The 25,298-nt window shown below is 33.8% G+C and overlaps 1 protein-coding gene across 41 annotated transcripts in view; it reads right to left on the bottom strand.

Moving 5' to 3' along the window:
- LOC110008319 (uncharacterized) overlaps positions 1-25,298 on the bottom strand; it is a 75,102-nt gene that overhangs the window by 34,143 nt on the left and 15,661 nt on the right. For 6 of the 41 annotated variants that reach the window (XR_016044931.1, XR_002283103.2, XR_002283102.2 and 3 more), the window contains exons 2-5: positions 24,407-24,484; positions 22,385-22,439; positions 22,195-22,261; positions 21,963-22,076 (exon numbers count right to left, since the gene is read on the bottom strand). Coding sequence is in view for 10 of the 41 variants with exons in the window: in XM_020675002.2 (XP_020530661.1) it covers positions 21,963-22,076; positions 22,195-22,261; positions 22,385-22,439; positions 24,407-24,484 (314 nt within the window). In the remaining 31 variants the exon portion in view is untranslated. Of the gene's footprint in view, positions 1-8,937; positions 12,848-13,308; positions 20,394-21,962; positions 22,077-22,194; positions 22,262-22,384; positions 24,536-25,298 lie in introns of those variants that run through there. The other 35 variants (XR_016044946.1, XR_016044944.1, XR_016044939.1 and 32 more) reach the window with 15 other exon arrangements.

Raw genomic sequence — 25,298 nt, 5'->3', positions numbered from 1 at the left:
GCAAGCCAAAGCCCTTTATATTGATTTCAGTCATTCCCTAAGGCAAAAGAATAACCCCATCCAAGAATAATCTATATTAGAGCAAGGCCATTTTCTTCCTAAATGTTTTGATGAATTAGAATATTTTCCATCCTTCTTAGGAAATCTCTCTTTCTCACACACACGCACACAATGCATGTGAAATACAAACAAATGGAAACCTCAACATAACAAAACAAGTTTGGAAGTAAAATCCCACATGGATAAACATTATGAGAAAAAAATAAACAATAAATAAATTAAGAAACTAGCGCATATAACAAATGTAGAGTCGGTTCTCACCTTGTAAAAAAATGAACCTATTTGCAACACTCTAACAATGCTCTTGTCAGCAGCGTCTACTCTCACAAAGTGAGAGGCAACAGGGATTCTTTGGTTGTAAGTAAATTGTTGAAAGACAAAGGTTAAGTATGATAATGGATCCGCATATGAGGACATGCTCTCCCTCTCTCTCTCCCTCTCCACCCCTCCCCCCCTCCCCCCTCCCCCCCCTTTCTCCAAATGTTTTTGTTATTCTTGATCAAACATAATTGTCAAAAAAACGAGATATCTAAATGGCAACACTACATGCTTCCATTTTTAACTAACAAAACACATTGAATAAGGAAAGAAACAATGGATATGACATTACAAAAGATAGATAAGATGAACTAGGAAGGATAGAACTAACATAAGACCAAGAAAATGAATACATTTTCTTTCCCATCTTCATGTAAATGGTAACAATTGGTGGACAGACAAGCGGATTTGCACCAATTGTTAGACGACAACAATTGTTATCTAACATACAAGGTCCAATGAATACATACAAGCAGATTACCAATTGAGGTCCAATGAATACATATAAGGAGCGGATAGAATTTCAAAAATGGTACCAATTGTTAGATGACAACAAATCTGATTTTTGAAAAAAACAGTTTTTCAATAAATTGCCTTTTCCATGAGATGAAATATGCACTGAAAAATATGACAAGTATGTTACTGATAACACATCAGTAGATACACTTGGAAATAGGATGGTGTTTACTATCATAAAAAACCATTGCAATGAGGTAAAAGCAACCAAGCAAGTCAAAAAAGGGGTTAGCATAAATAACAGCACCAAACTTCTAAAAAACAATTTAGAATTTGGGTGTGAAACAAAAAGAAAGAAAAAGAAATTTTTTAACAAGAAAAAATTTCAATGGAAGAAGTGGAAAAAGGAAAAGAAATTTAATAAGAAAAAAAGGTATGTTGTTAGAAAAAATAACAACAAACCAAAGAAATCAGGTCGTTGCTACAACTACAATGAAGAAGGTCACATCGCACCTAATTGCCCCCAAAAAGCGAAAATGCCAAATACAACTTTGAAGTTTGCTTTGGAAAAGAACTCCCTTAAGATGAAATTGAATATGTCTCTGAATCTGACAGTGCGTCAGAGGAAGATGATGAATATGTTTTTATGATGCATGAAGAAAAAACTCAGAAAACACCTCTAAGATTTCAGAACAAATTGTAAAACTTGGTGATGTGATTCAAGAAGAATTCTTCATCGATGAAGAAAAAATTGCGAAATTAAAAACTCTCAAAATTGAAGAAATCTACAGGATGTCGAAATTCCAATTCTGGAACATCCAGCATTTTGAATGCTAGAGCAACTAAAAATGGATCTGTAGAAATTCCTATTTTTTGATAAAAACAAGATTTCCAAAATGATCAAAAAATTTCCAAGGTTGAGATATATGCATATAGGAATCATTTTGATTGAAATCACGACACTTTTAAGGCAGGGAATTGACACACCAATCCTTGTCGTTGTCTCAGATAAAAGATTTAATGATCCTATTAAAGCAATAATAGGAGGCATTCAATCTAATCTTGTCACTTGAAAAATTAGGTTTAAAATAACACCGAATTATTTCATGTCTATCCACGATAAAAATATCCAGGATAGTGTGAGAATTTTAATTCAGACCAAAAACATTAGTATAAAGAACAATAGTTTCGATCTTGCAATAGAGTAGAAAGCCATCCACGAACTGACAAGCGAAACTAAAACTTCAACAAAAAATATTGATAACAAGTTTGTCGAAATTTTCGAACCACGAAATTTTGATAACGAAATCCAACCCCGGTTAATCAACTGGAAGGATTTGGAAATTCCCTGTAATTGGTTGATTGAATATTTTTCAGAAGAAAGTTTCAACCAAGATTTACAACCAATAACTTTTCAGGCATCTGGGAAAAACTCTTATTTTTCTGACTAAAGAACTTTAACCAAAAGTTTGAGTCATACAGTACCAAACAATCCTGCACCACAATTTCCTGCACCAAATAGTCCTGCCCCACAATTCCCTGCACCAAATAGTCCTGCACCACAAGACTTATCTCTAGGCAGAAAACCAATTGGTCTCAAAAACATCACGATACCAACTTTCCCTAGATTGTCGCATACTTTTGAAACTGGAAACACCAGTTAAACAAAAAATGAAGAAAATGAAGAACTTCAAAAAACTGTTTTATTTTCAAAAATTGAATTTCAAGATGGGGAAGAAATAATCTTCTCGCACAACCAAAACAAGAAAAAATATTTGTTTGTTTTGGGAGAATTTAACTTTCAAGTTTATAAACCATATCACCTTGATATTTTGGTTGACACAGGAGCTACCACATGCGCCTATTGCCCAACGGCGTTGCCACTAGAAAAATGGGAACGAATGAAAAGGCCAATTACATGCAACTGGCATTGATGGGAATAATACTCTCATAAAGTACGAAGCCCAAAACATTGCCATCTGGCTGGGAAATAAAAAGTTTTCCATCCCAAAGATACTCTGTTTTCCATTTATGCATGGAGATTTCATTTTGGGAAACAACTTTTAACAAAATCATTACCCAAATAAAATCTTTTCAGACAAAATAACTTTTAACTCAAAAAGGAGATAAAGTTGATATACTTATACTTATAGAACATAAGTATAGATGTCAATTTCGATTCTCACCTCAAAAGCAGGTAGAGACCATACAAAAATTTCCAAAAATAAAAAATAGCCTTTTAAAAGAGCTAGATGCTACTCATTGGATTTACAAAACTCTTGAAACAAATTTATCTGAAAACCCTTTGAAATTATGTAGTCCAAGTTATTGTAGCCTCAGACTCTCTGATCCAAATAGGATCATCAAAGTAAAACCCATGGTCTATCTCAAAAAAGATAGAGATGAATTTGTAATACAGTTAAAAGAATAACTAGAAAAAGACTTGATTGAACCCCTGCCTTTATGGTAAGAAACCATAATGAGGAAAAAAAAGGAAAAGCAGGATGGTAATCAACTATCAAAGGCTTAACCAAAACATTGAGTTTGATGGGTATTTTATACTCAGAAAAGACGTATTGATACATCAAACCAACGGAGCCAAATATTTTAGTAAGTTTGACTACAAGTCAGGATTCTGGCAAATCAGGCAAACAGAAGAATCCAGACCACTCACTGCTTTTAGTGCTCCATACAGCCATTGTCAGTGGAAGGTAATGCCATTCGGACTCTGCAATGCACTGAAGATATTTCAGAGATGGATGGATGGTATTTTTTTAGATTTAAAAGATTTTTGTGTTGTTTACATAGATGACATTTTAGTGCTTTCCAAAACCCTAGAAGAACACCAAAATCATCTCAAAATCATTTTCGAAAAATATCTTGAGAATGGAATCATTTTAAATCCTAAGAAAATGGAGATTGAGAAAACATCAATCGAATTTTTAAGCATCGTCTTAAACCAAATAGGTATAAGACTTCAGGAACACATTATTTCCAAAAATAGGAAATTTCTGGATGATCTTGTAGATAAAAAGCATCTAGAAAGCTTCTTAGGAATCCTTAATTATGGGAGAAAGTTTATTCCAAACTTCTCGAAAAAAACGAGGCCTCTTTCGAAAAAATTGAAAAAAGATAAAGAATTCTCTTGAAATACGGATCAAATGTATCAAAGAAGAATTGAAAAATATTCCTTCGGTTTATTTTCATAAACACGGAGATGAACTAATCCTTGAGACTGACGCCTCACATGAAAATTGGGAAGCCGTCCTAACGGCTGATATTGAAGGAACCAGAGCTTATATGTAGATATCGACAAAAAAAAAAATACTAGCAGCTATACGTGGAGTAGAAAGCTTTCACATACACCTTGCGTCAGAAAACGTTATTAACAAACAGGATAATAAAGCTGTCACAGACTTTCTGTCTAATAAAAAACGTGAGGAAAACCCTCACCTCATACGATGGATGCACCATTTGCAAATGTATACTTTTACTGTTTAGTTCATCAAAGGTTCTAACAATATACTAGCTGCCTTTTTGAGCAGGGAGGATAGACAGACAAAGACAACATCCTAAGAAAGGATCCGTCAACAGACAAAGATAAAATCCTCAACAGAATCAGTGGACAGAAGAAATCCTAAACAAGGACCAATCTATCCTAAACAAGTATCAGTAGACAAAGAAAAGCGCCCCCTTCTAAATAAGGAGGACAACGAATGGTTTTGAGTAAATAACTAATTTGCTCAAACCCAAAATTCAAAATGGTTTTGAGTGAATAACCAATTTGCTTAAACCCAAAATCCAGAAAATCTTTCTTACAAAGAAGCTTTGGAATTACAAAATGATTTGCACCAAAACTTCCCTATAGAAACTAAACAAGTTTCTAGTTTTTTCAGAAACCCCGATATTCCTTTCAATATTTATGAAGAATTAGATCAGGTAGGGAAAAACTATATCTTAGGCAACAAAGCCCAGTTTCGAAACCACATGAGTTCACTCTCTGACCTGATAACCAATAAGAGTAGCAATTTTCAAAAGCTCAAAGAGAAGATATTTCAATCCATTAAACAAATGGATTGGAACGAAGATTTCTCTTTTGACAAGATTAACTCTTTTCTTAAGATTTCATAACTCCTCGATCATCAACCGGGTGATCTTGTTTTTGAAAAATTAAAAACATTTGTCTCTATGAAAAGGCTAAACAAATTTTACCTCAAGACATATTTTCCAAAATATCCCAAACGGTGGACAGAGGTCAATTTTAAAAAACTCCGAAACTCCTGGAAAGTCAGTTTGAAAATCTCGATCTTGACCCACACCAAAACATAAAAGTTGTTTTGTATCTCGACTTTAATCAAAACTATAATTATGGCGAGATAGTGGAATGGGGCCTTACAGGAAAATTTATATTCGAGCACCTTCATGGACTATCCCTAAAATTCCTGCCCAACTTCATAAAGAGCATGGTCTATAGAGTCTCTAAATCATGGAGACACAATGACCACCTGACATTCGAAATAACTTGCACCACTGAATGGTTTGCTAGAGAAAAATTCTATTAACCATACCAAATTTGGGAATTGAGAAAAACAAACCAAATGGATTTCTATATTTCTGAAGAAAAATTGGTAACATAAAAACAGATAAAAAGTCTCGACGTCACTGAATATGCTTTCAAAAGCATAATAGCATTAACCAAAAAATTGTATGCTACAAAAGAAACGAAAATGGCAAAATGCACAGACGGCAGAAGATTGTTTGTAACAGATCTTCCAATAGCTCACATAGCTGAGTAAGAACAAGATATGGATTTAGAAAAATATATAAATCTTTATCTCACAACAGTACTGATGGATCTCCCCTCTGACCTAGCTAATCAAGCAGAAGAGCGCATCGAGATCATTTGAGATACATTGCTGCAAAGATGGGAAAAAAATTCCTTTGCCAGCAGTGACAATTTGGACATTATTGGAAACATGATGGAAAAGTAATAATGGAAAAGTGAAGGGACGGACCGACTGTAAAAATTATCCAGCACACGTGTCCTTAATGATGCAAGCGACATTGCAAAACAGGACATCATCAATGACTCAAGCACTGACGTCATCACACCCATAATTGTGCACTTGTTGCAATTATTGGTCACCTGACAACCAATATTACTTTCAGTACACTTTACCAGGCCGCCATAATGGAACACTGAACACATCAGCAGTTTGACTGGACACCTCATCAGTTTGGCTGGACACCTCACCCGCCTCCATTATTGTTCACCGGCCTCCATTATTGCTGATTAGCAGCAATAATTTCTCACTTGCCCCAATAATGATGCACCTACCTCCATTATTGAGGAATTTAAATGTGTTGTAATGATTTGAAATTCCCCCTTCCTATATAAATAGGGGCTTAGTTTTTCAATTTGATTATCAAAATTCAGAGTTTAACCCAAAAGTCTGAGTTCGAGCCTTAGGGTTCTAGTTTTCTACTTTGTCTTCTGTTTCTGTTGTAATACCTCTGCTGCTTCCTTTTCTTCTGTATGTCCGTCTTTCAATTTCTCCTTCCTTCTCATCTTCATGAGTCTCACCCTGAGTCTTGTAAAACCATTGTAATCCGATATCAGAGTCTGTTGTTGATGTTAAGTATATGAAGTAAAGTTTGTTGTAAAAGGAGATCAGGCTATCGTCTCTTTTGGTAAGATTTCAATCTCTTTACTTTAATTTAGCATTATGATGTTTATGTTCAATCTTATTTTGATTTAAATTATTTCTTTAGCAAGGCAGTTTTATCTGTTTCTGTTTTTCTGAAGCCCATACCCCTGTGTGTGGTTTCTCGAACTGTTTAAGCCGTTTAGCCAAAAGTGCGTTTAGGTTGTCAAATTCAAAGAACATTTTTTTCACAAGAGAGCTTTAGGTGCCAAGAAAACAACATGAGAGAAAGAAAACGATAATAAATTAGATCACAATGCGATTTCAAACATTTGTATCATTTAGATAAAAATAAAGAAAAAGATATTTCAAATCTAAGTAGGAGTGTAAATGGTCTTTTCGATTTTTGCAATCCCTGGTTTAAAAATATTTCAAAAAATCAACAAAAAATTTCAAAAGTAGAAACTAAAATAGAAAGTTTAGGATCTATGAATAATATAGACTAGAACCCTGAGTTAAAAATTTCGTGAGAATCTGTCCAAAACTCTTTAAATGAAAACAAATACTTTTTCTTGTTTTGGTTGTGCGAGAAGAAAATTGTATAGTCTCTCCCCGCTTTTGAGGTGAGAAAACAAACTGACATCTATACTTATGTGCTATAAGTATAGGTATATCAACTTTATCTCCGTTTTGAGTTAAAGTTAGTTGTCTGAAAAGATTTCAATTGGGTAATGATTTTGTAAAAAGTTGTTTCCCAAAATAAAATCTCCTTGCATAAATGGAAAACAAGGTATCTTTGGGATGGAAAACGTTTTATTTCCCAGCCAGATAGTAATGTTTTTGGCTTTGTACTCTATGAGAGCATTATTCCCATCAATGTCGGTTGCATGCAATAGGCTTTTCATTCATTCCCATTTTTCTAATGGCAATGCCATTGAGCAACAGGCGTATGTGGTGGCTCCTGTGTCAACCAAAATATCAAGGTGATATAGTTTATAACCTTGAAAGTTAAATTCTCCCAAAACAAACAAAAATTCTCCCAAAACAAACAAATATTTTTCTTGTTTTGGTTGTGCGAGAAAATTATTTCTTCCCAATCTTGAATTTCAATTTTTGAAAATAAAACAGTTTTTTGAAGTTCTTCATTTTCTTCAATTTTTGTTTTACTAGTGTTTCCAGTTTCAAAAGATGTGACAGTCCAGGGAAGATTAGAATCGTGATGTTTTTTAGATCAATTGGTTTTCTGCCTAAAGATAAGTCTTGTGGTGCAGGACTATTTCGTGCAGGAAATTGTGGTGCAGGACTTCTTGGTGCAAGACTGTTTGGTACCGTATGACTCAAACTTTTGGTTAAAGTTCTTTGGTCAGAAAATAAATGTTTTTTCCCAGATGCTTGAAAAGTTATTGGTTGTAAATCTTGGTTGAAACTTTCTTCTGAAAAATATTCAATCAACCAATTTCTGGGAATCTCCAAATCCTTCCAGTTGATTAACCAGGGTTGAATTTCGTTATCAAAATTTCGTGGTTCAAAAATTTCGATAAACTTGCTATCAATATTTTTGTTGAAGTTTTAGTTTCACTTGTCAGTTCGTGGATGACTTTCCACTCTATTGTAAGATCGAACTATTGTTCCTCATACCAACATTTTTGGTCTGAATTAAAATTCTCATACTATCCTGGATATTTTTATTGTGGATAGAGATGAAATAATTTAGTTTTATTTTAAACCTAATTTTTCTAGTGACAAGATTAGATTGAATGCCTCCTATTATTGCTTTAATAAGGTCATTAAATCTTTTATCTAATACAACAACACGGATTGGTGTGTCAATTCCCTGCTTGTAAAGTGCTGTGATTTCAATCAAAGTTATTCCTATATGCATGTATCTCAACCTCGGAATGTTTTGATCATTTTGGAAATCTTGTTTTTATTAAAAATAGGAATTTGTACATATCCCTTTTCAGTTGCTCTAGCAGTGGTGTTTTCACTGAAGCGCTCAAAATGCCGGATGTTCCAAAATTGGAGTTTCAACATCCTGTAGATTTCTTCCCTTTTGAGATTTTTTAATTTCTCAATTTTTTCTTCATCGATGAAGAATTCTTGAACCACATCACCGAGTTTTATAATTTGTTCAGAAATCTTAGAGGTGTTTTCTGAGTATTCTACTTCATGCATCATAAAAGCATATTCATCATCTTCCTCTGATACACTGTCAGATTCAAAGACTACTTCATATTCAATTTCATCTTCATAGAGTTCTTCTCCAAAGCAAATTTCAAAGTTGTATTCATCAAGCAATTTGATCATCTTTTTGGCATTTTTCCCTTTTTGGGGGCAATTAGGTGCGATGTGACCTTCTTCATTGCAGATGTAGCAACGACATGATTTCTTTGGTTTGTTGTTAGTGTTTCTAACAACATACCTTTTCTTCTTATTAATTTTCTTTCCCTTTTTCCACTTTTTCCATCGAAATTTTTTGTTGTTAAAAAATTTCTTGTTCTTTCTTTTTGCTTCGCACCCAAATTCTAAATTGTCTTTTAGAAGTTTGGTGCAGTCAGTTATGCTAAGTCCTTGTTTGACTTGCTTGGCTGCTTTTACCTCAATGCAATTGGCTTTTTATGATAGTAAACACAAATTTGATCCTATTTCCAAGTGTATCTACTGATGCGTTATCAGTAACATACTTGTCATATTTTTCAGTGCATATTTCATCCCATGGAAAAGGCAATTTGTTGAAAAACTGTTTTTTCCAAAAATCAGATTTGTTGTCATCTAACAATTGGTACCATTTTCAAAATTCTTTGGCAAAGGGTTCAAAACTTTGGATTTTGCAAAGTTTTAACATTGTGAGTGAATAATCTGAGTTTTCTCTCAGATTTAGATTTGAGGTACTGTCATCGAATTCGTCTCTTAAAAGTCTTGTGATTTCTTTCAAGAGTTCTTCTTTTTTCTTATCAAAGAGTTTTTCTTTGACAAGTTTTCCTTTTAGTGAATCCTCCTACTTTCAAAGGAATTGTAAAACGTCACCTTGCTGTGCTCGCAAGATAATCGAAAAATCTATCAATAGTCCACTGAGGATTACAAAAACGCTTTGTTTGTTCAAATCTTCCCTTCTGCTGTTTACAGTGGGAATAGTTTTATCAAAAGTTTTAGCAGACGTCTGAGGTTTTTCCTCAGTTGTCTGACAAAAGTCTTTTGAGTTAGAAGCTTCCTTTTCTTTTTGATATTTTCTTTTTGAAAACTTCGCTGGTAGTCTTCCCATTCTTGGGCTGAATACCTTTTGGTTTCAGGGTCAGAATCCAAGTGATTTGGCTCTTCTTTCCTTTTCCTTTGAGGTCTGACGCTGGTTTTTCAGCTTCGCTTTCTGAATCTGATTCTATATCTGATTCGACCTTTACTTTGAAAATCGAAAAGGCCTCATCTTCATCTACGTTTAAGATGCATGGTAATTGTTGTTTATCATGAGTTTTTCATTTTCAGAAAACAATTATTGCATATTTTTCTGAAGTTGAGATCTAACTCCAAAATCAGTTTCTTTGATATACCAAGATTTCCAGTACTCAAGTATATCTTTTATGGCTTTGAAATCATCATATTCTTCTTGTAAAGTCATGATTTCAGTTAAAAAATATAGTGACTTACACGGTTCATAAGCCTCTCTGAAGACATTGGTTTTGTTTTCATTTCAAGAGTTTTGGACAGATTCTAACAAAATTTTTGACTCAGGGTTCAAGTCTATATTATTTATAGATCCTAAACTTTCTATTTTAGTTTCTACTTTTAAAATTTATTCTGAATTTTTATTTTATTTTTTTGAAATATTTTTAAACCATTTACACTCCTATTAAGATTTGACATAACTTTTTCTTCATTTTTATCTAAATGATACAAATGTTCGAAATTATTTTGATCTAATTTATTATCTTTGCTAAGCAATCTATTTCTCCCATGTTTTTTTTCTTGGCACCTAAAACCCTCATATGATAAAAAGGTTCTTTGAACTTGACAGCCTAAACACACTCCTGGCTAAACGGCTTAAACAGTTCGAGAAACCACACACATGCGCATGGGTTTTAGAAAAACAGAAAGAGATAAAACTGCCTTGCTCAAGAAATAATATACATCAAAATAAGATTGAACACAAACATCATAAAATTAAAGTAAAGAGATTGAAATCTTACTAGAAGAGACGAAAGCCTGATCTCTTTCTACAACAAACTTTAGTTCATAATACTTTTAACAACAACAACAGGCTCTGATACCATTTACAGACAAGCGAATTACAGTGGTATTACAAGACTCAGAGTAAGACTAATGAAGATGAGAAATACGGAGAAATTGAAGGAAAGGCATACAAAAAAGAAGGAAGAAGCACATGTGTTAAAACAGAAACAGAAGACAAAGCTAAAAACTAGAACCCTAAGGCTCGAACTCAGACTTCTGAATGAAGCTCTGAATTTCGATAATCAAATTGAAAAACTAAGCCCCTATTTATAGAGGAGAGGAGCGGACTTCAAAACGTTACAACACATTTAAATTCCACAATAATGGAGGTAAGGTGCACCATTATTGGGCAGGTGAGCAATTATTGCAGCTGGTCAGCAACAATGGAGGCAGGTGACCAATAATGGAAGCGACTGAAGTGTCCAGATGAGGTATCCAATCAAACTGATGATGTGTCCAGTGTTCCATTATGGCAGCCTGGTGAGGTGTACTAAAAGTAATAATGGTTATCAGGAGATCAATAATTGCGGTAGGTGCACAATTATGGGTGTGACGACGTCAGCACTTGCATAAGTGCTTGTGTCATTGATGACATCATATTTTGCATCATCGCTTGCATCATCAGGGACATGTGTGCAAGATAATTTTTGCAGTTGGTCCATCCCATCACTTTTCCATTATTACCTTTCCATCATGTTTAGCAATATTGGAGTTTTCAATAATGTCCAAACTCTCACGGCTTGCAAAGGAATTGTTTTCCCATCTTTGCAGCATTGTATCTCGAAAGATCTTGAGGTGCACTTCTGCTTGATTGGCTAGGTCAGAGGGGAGATCAATCAGTACTATTGTAAGATAAAGATTTAGATATTTTTCTAAATCCATATCTAGTTCTTCCTCAGCTGTGTGAGCTATTGGAAGATCTGTTACAAACAGACTTCTACCGTCTGTGAATTTTGCCATTTTTGTTTCTTTTATAGCATACACTTTTTTGGTGAATGCTATTATGCTTTTGACTGCATATTCAATGACGTCGAGACTTTTTATCTGTTTTTCCATTACCAGTTTTTCTTCAGAAATATAAAAATCCATCTGGTATGTTTTCCTCATTTCCCAAATTTGGTATGGCTAATAGAATTTTTCTGTAGCGAACCATCCAGTGGTGCTTGTTATGTCGAATGTCAGGTGGCCATCATATCTCCACGATTTAGAGACTTTATAGACCATGCTCTTTATGAAGTTGGGCAAGAATTTTTGGGATAGTCCATGAAGGCGCTCAAATATAATTTTTCCCCATTCCAGTATCTCGCCATAATCGTAGTTTTGATTAAAGTCAAAATACAAAACAGCTTTTATGTTTTGGTGTGGGTCAAGATAGAGATTTTCAAACTAATTTTCCAAGAGTTTTGGAATTTTTTAAAATTGACCTCTATCGACCATTTGGGATATTTGGGATATTTTGGAAAATATGTCGCGAGGTAAGACTTGTTTAGCCTTTTCATAGAGACAGTTTCTTTTAATTTTTTCAAAAACAAGATCACCTCTTTGATGATCGAGGAGTTGTGAAATCTCAAGAAAAGAAGAGTTAATCTTATCAAAAAATAAATCTTTGTTCCAGTCCATTTGTTTAATGAATTGAAATATCTTCTCTTTGAGCTTTTGAAAATTCCGACTCTGATTCGTTATCAGGTCAAAGAATGAACTCATGTGTTTACGAAACTGAGCTTTGTTGCCTAAGATATGGTTTTTCCATACCTGATCCAATTCTTCATAAATATTGAAAGGCATATCGAGGTTTCTGAAAAAACTAGAAACTTGTTCAGTCTCTAGGAAAGTTGAGGAAAATCTTTTTGTAATTCCAAAGCTTCTCTGTAAGAAAGATTTTTTGGATTTTGGGTTTGAGTAAATTGGTTATTCACTCGAAACCATTCTGAATTTTGGGTTTGAGCAAATTGGTTATTTACTTGAAATCATTCGTTGTCCTCCTTGTTTAGGAGTAGGCGCTTTCCTTAGTCGATTGATCCTTGTTTAGGATTTGATTGGTCCTTGTTTAGGATTTTCTCTGTCGACTGATCCTTGTTGAGGATTTTGTCTTTGTCTGTGGACGGATCTTTGATTAGGATGTCGTCTTTGTCTGTCCATCCTCCCTGCTTAAAAAGTCAGCTAGTATATTGTTAGAACCTTTGATGAACTCAACAGTAAAAGTATACATTTGCAAAAGGTTCATCCATCCTATGCGTCGAGGGTTTTCCTCACGCTTTTTATCAGACAGAAAGTCTTTGACAGCTTTATTATATGTTTTGATAATAAAGTTTTCTGGCACAAGGTATATGTGAAAGTTTTTTACTCCACGTATAACTACCAGTAATTCCTTTCCGTAGATCATGTAATTCCGTTCGTTTGGTTTAAACTTACCGGAATTATATCCACATACAACCTTTGTTCCTTCAATATTAGCTTTTAAGACGACTCTCAAATTTTCATCTGAGGCGTCGGTCTCAAGGATTTGTTCATCTTCTTGTTTAGGAAAATAAACCGAAGGAATATTTTTCAATTATTCTTTAATACGTTTAATAGTGTTTGTGTCATCCGTATTCCAAGAGAATTCTTTATTCTTTTTAAATATTTCCAAAAGAGGTCTCTCTTTTTTAGAGAGGTTTGGAATAAAATTTTTCCCATAATTAAGGATTCCTAGGAAGCTTTGTAGATGCTTTTTATCTACAAGTTCATCTGGAAAATTCCTAATTTTGGAAATAATGTGTTCTTGAAGTCTTATACCTGTTTGGTCTAAGACGATGCCTAAAAATTCAAATGAGGTTTCCTCAAACTCCATTTTCTTAGGATTTAAAATGATTCCATGCTCAAGAAATTTTTTGGAAATTATTTTGAGATGATTTTGGTGTTCTTCTGGAGTTTTAGAAAATACTAAAATGTCATCTATGTAAACAGCACAAAAAAATTTTAAATCTGAAAAAATACCATCCATCCATCTCTGAAATATCTGCGGTGCATTGCAGAGTCCGAATGACATTACCTTCCATTGATAATGGCTATACGGAGCACTAAAAGCAGTGAGTGGTCTAGATTCTTCTGTTAGCATGATATGTCAAAATCTTGGCTTGCAGTTAAACTTGCTAAAATATTTGGCTCCTTTGGTTTGTTGTATTAATACATCCTTTCTGGGTATAAAATATCCATCAAACTCAATGTTTTGGTTAAGCCTTTGATAGTTCATTACCATCCTGGCTTTTCCTCATTTTTCCGCATTATGGTTTCTTACTGTAAAGGCAGAACTAGAATGAGGACTTGTTGTGGGTTGAATCAAGTCTTTTTTTAGTAATTCTTTTAACTGTATTGCAAATTCATCTATATCTTTTTTGCGATAGACCGTGGGTTTTACTTTGATGTTCCTGTTTGGATCAAAGAGTCTGAGGCTACAATATCTTGAACTTTTGGACCATAATTTCGAAGGATTTTCAAAGAAATTTGGTTCAAGTGTTTTGTAAATCTAATGAGTAGAGCATCTAGCTCTTTTAAAAGGCTATTTTTTATTTTCTCAAAGTTTTGTGTGGTCTCTCCCTGCCTTTCCAAAATGGTAACAATTGGTACCATTTTTCCAAAAATCAGATTAGTTGTCATCTAACAATTGGTACCATTTTTGAAATTCTAGTTGACTACATCCCTATCCGCTCCTCATGTATTCATTGGACCTCAGTTGAAGCATCAGGTTGGCCCTCTTGTTGGCATACATGAACTACTAAGAAAAAGGTGGAATTAGATTTCCATGATTAATCCACTTGCTTGGTATGTTGATGCCCATAAAATCACCCTTTACTTCAATTGAATCTCATAAGCCCAAACAATAAATTGTGCTTTATTCCTCCTTTGTAGGTCCATCGTTGTCGTCTTTACGATCCAACTCTTGAATCTAGTGCAATGCCTCCTACCATTGTTCAAAAAAGCGAACCGACCAGCGCCTAAGCAGTAGAAGGCCTGAGCGCATCGCCTAGGCCTAGGCAGTCGTCCCTGCGCAGCCGTCTCAGCGGGCGCCCAGCACCGCTCAGCCCTGGGCGGCGTCTAAGCGGGCGCCTAGCACCGCTCAGCCCTGGGCGGCCACCCAGGTCCTACGCCCCGCCTAGGGGCGCAAATTAGTTTTTTTTTTTTTTTTTGTTCTATTATTGTTTTTTAAACATAAAAGCTTTTAAGGATGGGTTTTAGGTTAATTTGAAACCTAAACCCACAAGAACCAATTTTAGAGATAAAGAAACCTCAAAAAAACTAATTTTTGTGATTTTGATTGGATCAAAGTTTCTCAAAGTTACAAAAAACAGATCCAGACATCACGTAGGTAGATTAGATTTAGTTTTGGAGTTTTATAATCCTATTAAAGGGTGTTTTTTATTATTTTAACACCAAAAAACATCTCAGAGGTGGGATTTTGGAGTTCGAGCAATTAAAGTAAATGTAAAACTTTCTTTTTTAGATTGTTTGTTTTATTTGATCTATCTTCTTCAGGATCTAGTCGAAGTGGAGATCCGAATTAGAAATATGGATATAACCTGAATCCAAATGATAAAAATTGCATTAGATGCAATCGTTATAAAAAAGATACAAAAAGGGGTATAAACTGGCTTAAGAAACATCTTGCCGGTATTAAGGGGGATGTTGCCCTTTGTAAAAATGTTCCTAAAGCTATCAAAGAGGAGATTAAGCCATATATGAGTTACGTAAAATAAAAACAGGAACAAAATCCTTATCATTTGAATATATCTATTTATGGTTCTTCTTCTAAAAGAAGTGATCCGGGTTGGAAGTATGGTTATAACCCAAAACCAAACGATAAAAATTGTATAAGGTGTAATTTTTGTGAAAAAGATACCAATGGGGGTATTAACCGATTCAAGAAGCACCTTGCTGGTATTAAAGGGAATGTTGTTTTTTGTAAAAAAGTTCTTGAAGCTATTCAAGATGAGATTAGACAATTTTTGAATTTAAAAGAACTAAAAGATGATGAAAATGAGCCTTATTCTATGAAAATATCTTCTCCAGGTTCTTCTAGAAGTGGTGATCGGGGTTGGAAGTATGCTTATAACCCGAATCCGAATGAAAAAAATCGTATTAAATGTAATTATTGTAGAAAGGGTACTAATGGGAGCATTTACCGGTTTAAAAAACACCTTGCCAATATTAGAGGGGATGTTGCCTTGTGTAAAAATATTCCTAAGGCTAACAGGGAAGAAATTATACAATATTTGAGTTTAGGGAAGCACAAAAAGATAGAAAATAGTAGAGCAGCCAAGACTCCTAGGGTCTTATCTGCACATACTAGTAAGAGGGAGGTAGAAGAAGATGAGGAGGAAGATGCAAATTTAGAAGAACCTGAGGAGCACAAGCGTTATATTGAAGAGGGAGATGATTCTGATGATGATGGCCTCGAATCTGACGCATATGATGCGGCTTACCCTATTCCTTCTGATGATGATTACTAAAGACTCTTGGTGTTGAGTGTTGACTATTGTGTTGAGTGTTGACCATTGAGTGTTGCCTGTTGTGTTGAGCGTTGACCATTGAGTGTTGACTATTGTGTCCTAGACTATATATTTTCTAAATTTATGTATATTTTTTTTCTTATTTTTAGTTTCTACTTTCTAGTTCTACTATCTAACTTTTGTGTATACAGTCTACAGTGTATCAGACTATCAGTGTATGCTTATATCATTATACAGTTTTATTGCTTTAGCATTGTATGAAAATATGGATTATGGTCTTATGGATTAATCACTATCAAACTATCTTTTTTTTTTGCAGCAGGGCCGCCTAGGTTCTGGGTGTCTGCTTACGTGCTGGGCGACATGGACCCCCATGGCCGCCTAGGTGCCGCCTAGCGCTTTTTGAAACACTGCCTCCCACTTCCTTCATTGGCTATTGGGATTATATGACATAACCAAAAGAGGAAACCTTTCACAAAATAAATAAATAAACGAATTTGAAGAGCATCGACACATCTACCACAAAAGTTAGTTCCCTTATTTTGATAAGGATTCAAGCATTAATAGCCATATATAACTAGGATTCCTCCTAACTATGAAGCTATTTGAAAGACTAGCACTAGGAGTTGGGTTGAATACCAAAAAGAGTTTCAATCAATAATCTTATTTTATTTTATATTGAAAGGGTTAGGATTATTTTAAACTAGGTATCTAATTTCTTTAATGATATTTATATTAATTTTATTTATTTTGCTATTTTTAGGGTTTCCTTAAAATTTTTGAGGACATCCCCCACCACCACCCCCCCCCTTCCTTTTTTTTTGGTTGAAGGTTGTGTTAGGTTCTATAATTTTCCTCTTTATCTTTTCTCTAATTCCTAATGAAGTCAATTTTTTTAGGGGGGGGGGGGCGTTGGTTCTCTAGTTTACCAGAAATATATCTCCGGTTTTTTTTAAGAAAAAAATTATTTTTTTAAAATATTAATTTTTTTTGTTCTAGGTTATACTAGAAATTTTAGATAATTTATTATTTTTTGAGAAATTATTAAAATATACCTTAATTTTTGGATTATTAAAAATAAACCCCAAACTTTTCAAAACCTTATCTATATCCCTTTTTTTCACTTTTTTGTGTTTTTTTTTACTAAAACAGCTTTCACGGTAATCTTAGAACCGTGAAGACATCACAGTAGACTCACTACCGTGATTGTCATAGTCCAATAAACCATCACGATTATTTAAGTGTCGTGACGCTCCAAAACTACATTTGACTTACAACCTGCTATGACCATCACGGTTTTCAATAGACCGTGATGCCTTCACGATTCTAAAACTACCATGAAGGCTATTTTGTCAAACTCACCCAAAAAAGAGATATGAATGAGGTTTTAGAAAGTTTGGGGTTTATTTTCAATAATCCAAAAATTAAGGTGTATTTTTCATAATGGTGCGGTTTGTATACTCTAAAAAAATCAAATTAGGGCCCACCTTCAAATATCTAGAAATGTGGTTTTGATACTAGCAATCTTTGTTATACCCTTAAAATATATTTTTATTTTTAATTATAAAATTTAAAGCTTCAAAATGGTGTAGATCGAATAAATCTATGAAAAATTGAAAATTTTGAAAATTGACAGTCCAAGAATACGTTACAAGATGCACTATTTCCAAAACTTGAAATACAATTTTTTTCTCATATGCATGCATCTTGATGTCGAGATGATCAATTTGAAGATATTTAGGCATCAAAACAACCTCTTCTAACGAAATTTTAAGGTGGGCTTTAATTTGATTGTTTAGAACCTCAGATCTAAATAAACTTTTTCCTTTTTATATATTTCTCACTGTTTTAGTTTTCACCAAATCATTAATAAAATAGCTTTTGTTCAATTTTGTATTTTTTGAAAACTAAAGTTAATTTTTAAAAGCAACAACATGATGCCTGGGGCCACAATCGTCATGATTCCAATGAGACACCACATTGTTTTGTTTGGATTCAGTACGTATTGACTCATTTGAATAAAATATTCAAATTTAATCGATCATATGGATGTCATTATTGAGATTTAATTATTTTAAGGTGAAATAATGGTGGCATTCAAACACGAATGTAACTCTCGGAATTTGTCTTCTACAATTTCATAAAAACAAAAGGGTGCGGTTTCTATAGAGCCTAGGCTCCAAACAATCAAATTAAAGCCTACCTTCAAATAGTGTCGAGAAATGTGGTTTCACTACTGGAAATCTTTGTAACAACCTTAAAATAGATTTTCATATTTATCTAAAGTTTAAAGTTTCAAAATAAGTGTAAGTAGACAGATCTATAAAAACTTGAAAATCTTGAAAATTAACGGTCCAAAAGTGCGAAACAAAATATACCATCTCCAAAACTTGAAATCTATTTTTTTCTCATGTCCATGCATCTTGATGTCGAGATGATCAACTTGAAGATATTTGGGTGTCAAAACAACCTCTTCTAGTGAAATTTTTGAGGTAGGCCCAAATTTGATTGTTTAGAGCCTCGACTCTACAAAGTTTTCCCAAAAAAAAAATGTATTATATTTTCTAGTTTTTCATTAGTCAACTAATTTTTGTTTATATTGTTTGAAATTTTTTACCAATATTGTGTGTCGAACTTGTCCTAAGTCAACCTGTTCACCGAGTCTACAGGGACCCAGTGGGACACCTGTTTGGCCACCCGAGCCAATTTTTTAAGCTTTGCTTCTGGTTATTTTGATAAATTTCCAATAAATTTTTCAAGCCCTTAAGACGAGCAATGGAGATTAATTGTTGTTAAATTTGTTGAAGATGATGAACAAGGATGTATAGGCTTTGTTGCTCGTATTACACACATATTATGGACCTGTGTCGAATCACTCGATCAACTACTTGAATAAGATCTGTGATTAACACATTCAAGTAGTCAGTGTTGGCAAGTTATCCAATCAAATCAGGTTTGAACTGGCAGCCCTTTCTAAAGTAAATTAATAGTAGGAATCAAACTTGTAATGTAGTGCTAACACAAGCCCAAGCTTGATTCTTGGACTGGCAAGCTATGTTCAAATGTAGCTTCAACCGGCAATTAATGAACGTAATTCTGATTTTTTTTTCTTCAATGTTCTTTTGTATGATGGAGTTCGGATAAGACTCGATGATGAAAACGATGAAGATGTTCTTTGCATGATGAAATAGCACAAGTATAAAAGATATGCACCCTTTTTTGTGCATCCATAGTGTAAAGCCCTATTGGGACATCTTGATAATCATTCAAAATCTTACCTGTAGAGGGGCTTTTGTGGGCAATCGTGAAAATAAGCACTTTTCAACATTCCCTAATTGATAATAACCATATCTACAATTTGTTTGCAACATGATGATAGTTTTCTTTTTGCTTTATTCTTTAAGGCCAAAAAAGGAAAAAATTTCTAGAAAATAAGAATAGTGGCATGAGAAACTCTAAATACAATCAAGCATGAATGGTTTACATTCACCATTTCTCCCAAATTCTAGGGTTCACAACATTCTTTATTATTAGATATGCTAGTGGACTTGAACTAGCAAATTAAGACCTCAAAGTTAGTGGAAACGGTGCCTTTCTAGTTAAGCCATAGGCTTCAACTGTGATTGTAATTGAAAAGTATGACACCATCTATAGGCCAAAAGTGTTTCAAAATAACAGGGTGTTGTTTGAAGCACACAATTAGCAAAAACCATTTTAAGGTGATCTTTTTGAAAAATTACAGTTTTTTAATAATTAAAATTTCAATTTTTATAAGAGATCAACAAAAAACGAAGCGACAAAAATACTCATCCTAGATTCTTTTTTTCATAAAACCCTTAAAAAGAGAACTTCCCTTCTATTCATGTTCTTCTAAATTCAAAAATGAAATTTCCATCCTTATTCACAATATTTGTACCTAGCTAGATATTTGTTATTACTCTAATTTTAGCTAACCTATTTTCTCACTGGTCTTTGTGGCTTTATCATTTGAACCAAAAGCACGAAGTTACGAACTATTTTGATTAGCCACTATATTGTTATTCCCCAATTTGCTATCTAGAATAAGGAGTGTGAGACTAACCAAAATATTGACAACATGTTTGGTGGGTTCCTATCTATCACCATGGGACATTGATAACCCTCATAGCATCTTTTTCCCCATCAGTCTCCATAGGATGCAACCGCTTCTTCTTGTTCCATATTCCTTTGGTCCAAAATTTGAATAGCATCATCAATTATCATTCATAAACCTTATTCCGACTATTTGGGTTCAGCTTGTTCCAAAATTTGAATATACTTACTTAAATAGCAAGCATCTTAACCTTATTTTCTATTGGTTAATTGTTTCATAAGGGCATTGCCAGCAAATGCCCACATGTCTCCGCCATCATGTTACTTGGATGGTGGTCATCAACACCGTCCAAGTGAGATGGGCAGCGGAGCAAAATATGCATGCCAACATAAAAATTGCGTCCTTTTCAATTTTCCTAAACAAAAAAAAAGGAAAAATATAAAATATTACTTTAAAACTAAAATCATCAAATTTTATGGTTAAGGGTTAGGTTGACTTTTAATGAAAATAGGAATTCTAGAAATAAGAGCTGACATCTTTATACATAGGTCTATCCAATATGTACTCTATGAATTTAGATAAAGATAATATAATTTTCCTCAAAAGAGTGTTTCCCTTCCTAAAAAAGAGAAAGTACTTGTTGAGATAAAAATTGAATTAGGATGAATCATGGATAGCAAAAGCAGACTCATATGTTCCCCTTTATATTTAAAGGATAAGGCTACGTGCTTATTTATATTACTTAATATACTATGTCTTAAAGAATAGTTAAGAACACATAATGTGCAAATCTCTCTCTGGGTTACCATCATATAATGCGTAATTAATTTTAAATCCACATCATTCAATAGAATTATGTATCTAACATAAATTTCAAAGAAAAAAATACCATTAACAGGGTCATAAGAATCTACAAAATCATTAACAAACCCTCACAAAATCAATAAAGGGGCCAAAACATATCAATTAGTATTAGAGGATTTCCTTTTAATTGTCATTTCTTCCGAGTGCTTCCACAAATAAATCCTTAAAAAAAAACACAAATTACTCTTGTTCAAGGTTGTAATCTAGTAACCTAAAAGGCCCCAACCAAGCAATTCAAATATCCTTGCTTGTTTAGGGTGGGCCACATTACTGAAATGCCCCTACTTTCAGAGTTCTGACCTCTAGCTATTGCCAATTTATATGTTTTTGAAAGGATTTTTTGATAGGGTGTCTGCGTAAAATGAAAATTAAGAAGTAAACCCTTCAATGTTTTAATGTCAATGAGATCTTTCACCCACTTAATGATTTTATAAGATTTTGTAAGGGGATTACACCCCTTGAATGATATTTTTCCTTATTTAAAAAGGGAAAACAGTAGCCCCTCCTCAAAGTTCTGCATCAGAATTGAAGCATATAAAGGTACTCACTTTGCAACACATTTTTTTTAACAAAAAAAAGGGTCCTTTGCAGCAGAATTGAAGCATTAAAAGGCATTCTCAAGAAATTTACAGTTGAGGCAAATGCTATCATAAATATGTCAGGCTCATAAATGATCTTAAATAATATAGCTATAAACATTAATCAAGACCATCATTGCACTTCCCAAACTTTAGCTGAGCCTAGCTTCCCTGATTGTTCTCTTGGGACAGTGACTAGAAAAATTAAAATTGAGCATCAAAATAGTATTTCTTGGATAAAGAGTTTAGAGTTTCTTACCTCTTCTGCAAATTTTATCAATATAGTTGTCCTGGGTCTTTGTTGTCCCTCCATTGGCACAAGGTAAGCAGATACAGTAGCTGGAACATTCAACGTCCAGGAAACCCTATAGGGCTAAACAACTATTATTTTAGATATACCTTAATATTGAGGAAATAAGCGCAGTTAGGTCCATTTATATCCTCGATTTAAATCATGGTTCTAAAAATAATGACTAAATCATGGTTATTACCCTTACTATGCCAGCAACAAATGCCCCACAATTGAATGTCCCCATGTCATAGGGAATTGAAATAAAACTACAAGGAAATATATGTATTAGTATAAACTCCATCTAACTGACAATAATGCAAATACTGAAGAATCTTTGTGACAAGAAACGATGTAGTGAAAGTGAAGAGTCTAAAGAATAGCAATGTTACCTGTTCACCAAGAGCTCTTTCTCACTGATTATGTATTCATCTTCAATCTCTATGCCTTTCTCAAGGGAATGAGCCACCGATATCATTCAACCCGGGTTACATACAATCCACATAATATGCATAGTAAAAATTACAGTGGACTGAAGTGCTCATTAGTAACCATGAATGGTTAAGAAATGTGATTACAGAACACACACACATATGCATGCACACATTATAAATATAGCTATGGAACCAAATCCAGCTTCATGCTGCTTCTAGCCGCTCCATAAGATAAGATAATTACCCAAAAGACATTATAAAGTGGTGGAGCAACAATCATAGAGTAGCCAACATGGTCAACACTTAATGCAACAAAATAAGTTATGTAACATACATAATAGACTACCATAGACCATATAGAACTGTCCTCTTCATAAATTACAATAACCTTTTGTCGGCTTTTTGGTGGACCTATTCAGCCTAATGCAAACGCAACTATTTAATCGCAACGACAAATAAGTTAGTGTTATCAAAATCGTTTTGGATCCTGCTTCAAAAAACTATAAGACAGATTTCAAGCCTCCAAGTGGAGAGAAATTTGACAAATAGAATAATGCTTCTTACCATGGTTTTGGCAGCAATAACATCATCATATGAAAAATCTCAATGACAACACAGTGTTAAGACCGCATGATCTTTCAGTTCTATTGTATTCTACAATGCAGGCTTACTAAGTAGCAACGTATAAAGATATACAAGATCAATTCCTGTAAAGTGATATTGTATTAAGAAAGGTGTAAGGTGGACCAAAGAGAGGGGTGCAGGAAATCGAACTTTCTTGGTTGATCTATGAAAGGAAAAGTGAAGGTAACGGAGAAGAAGTGGGTGCTTTAAAGCTGTGAATATGGAGCGGATAGCAGCGTAAGGGATGAGAGAGAAAGTTGGAGGAGAGAGAAAGGAGTTGCATGGCCATCTAGTCTCTTCTTTTTCACTCCTCGCTTTTACTTGCCTATCTTTTTTTTTCTTAGGGAAAATAACGTTCACCCTAATTTTGTGCATCGAAGGCTATCTATCTCATTAACTTTTTTTTTCTTAGGAAAATAGCGTACACCTTAATTTTGTGCATGGTAGTCTATCGATCCGCATTAACTTTTTTTATAAGGAAAATATCTCTGTATCTTCATGTTTAAGATTTATATCTCAATAGGCTCATGATTTTAAAACATTTTTTAGATCATAAAAATTTTAAGTTTTATATATTTTAACTCTTTAAGCTAACTTTATCACTTTTAAATATATTTTTTACTCCAAACAAATATAAGAAAGATATATTATTTCTAAACATCATCCTTTCTCTTTTTTTAAGTGATTTTCCCTTAAATCTCTTTATCTATTTTCCCACTTTTTCTCTCCACCGTTAGAGAGAGAGCGTGAATGTTAGAGAGAGAAAAATTTGGAAAATATATCACCTAAAAGAAAAAGAGGTTAGAATGAACATGCCTTTTTTATATTGGTTAAGGTTAAAAAAGTAGTTAAAAGTGGGTAAAGTTAGTGAGGTGGTTAGGAGATATATTTGAATCTTTGGGTTTATCGAGATATGAAAACCAAAAATAAGAGGTACAAGGATATTTTCCCTTCTTAAAAACCTATATTCGACCCCTAATACCTGTTGACTCAAACATTTTGCTTTCTGTTTCCTTATTTTTCCCTAAATAAATATATAAAGGCATCTACACCCAACTTTTTTTCTTTATTTTTTACAAGAGTAATGAATATTTTTATAAATAAAAGTTATTACAACATAGTTAAAATAATAAAGTAGATACAAACAGAGAGTCCAACCATACTCTTTCTTCGCTAAATCATCAACTGTGGAACTTGCTTCTCTATAGACGCGATGAAAGGCAACAGTCACATCTGAATATAACTCAATTACTTTTTACAATATGGTTAAAATTCGTCAAGGAGGTCTTAATAAACCTTTACACCAAGTAATGGCATTGTGAGAGTCTCCTTCAATGATCAAATTATTCGTCATACCTCTCTCCATGTAGATTAGCAAGCCTTGCAGCAAAGATTCCAATTCCGCATGATTAGCCGTAACCTCCCCACAATGCCCTGCATAACAAAATACTCTCTGACTCTCGTGATTGCGACTACCCCCAACTCCTGAAGGCCCAGGATTATCAAAAGAAAAGCTATCAAAGTTTAGTTTCATACAGTCCATTGCTGTTGGAATTCAAATATATAGTGGCCTCACCTTAATAGATCTTTTCAAAACCAATTTATCAAAGTTTTGTTCAACATCGCTCGTAGAAATTCCCCAACCTACCTTTGAGGATGCTAAACCAACTCCATACACAAAAATGAATTTTGCTTTTTAATTTATGCATTCCTATAGCCAAACCATCAAAAGTACGCATATTCCTTTCAAGCCATAATTCCCGTAAAAGTGCACCCCTCAAAATATCCCATAATAAAATGCTTATCTTTGGAAGCCCAAAAATCTTCATATGACTCATTAAGAAGTTAGTCGAAGAAGGAATAGGTAAACGCACCCCTATTTTCCACATCGCCCAACACGATAAATGATAGGTATAAGGGCAATATAAAAAGGGAAATGTTTATATGCTTCCCCTACAACATAGAAGTTCTATCATCTCCCTACCATCCAGTTGTCCAATCTTGATCAAGAGAGTCACTCACCATTTGATCTTAAATCCGACATCTCAAAGTATTTTATTTTTAGTTTTTTTTATACAAATTATATGAATATGAAATTTGGAACGTGCCATTTTCTCATTGAGGCACACCTATAAAAAATATTAAAACTAATTTTTCGATAAAATATAATGATCAAAATCCCCCTTAAAAATTTCAAGGGTATTTTGATCATTTTATTTTATTGAAAATATTTTTTTATATTTTTTAC

This window comes from Amborella trichopoda, chromosome 11 (genome assembly GCF_054954075.1).
Source record: "Amborella trichopoda isolate Santa Cruz 75 chromosome 11, AtrichopodaSantaCruz75HAP2 v2.0, whole genome shotgun sequence".
Taxonomy (NCBI): Eukaryota; Viridiplantae; Streptophyta; class Magnoliopsida; order Amborellales; family Amborellaceae; genus Amborella; species Amborella trichopoda.
The sequence above is the reverse complement of the archived record's forward strand: the minus strand, read 5'-3'. Positions and strand labels throughout refer to the sequence as shown.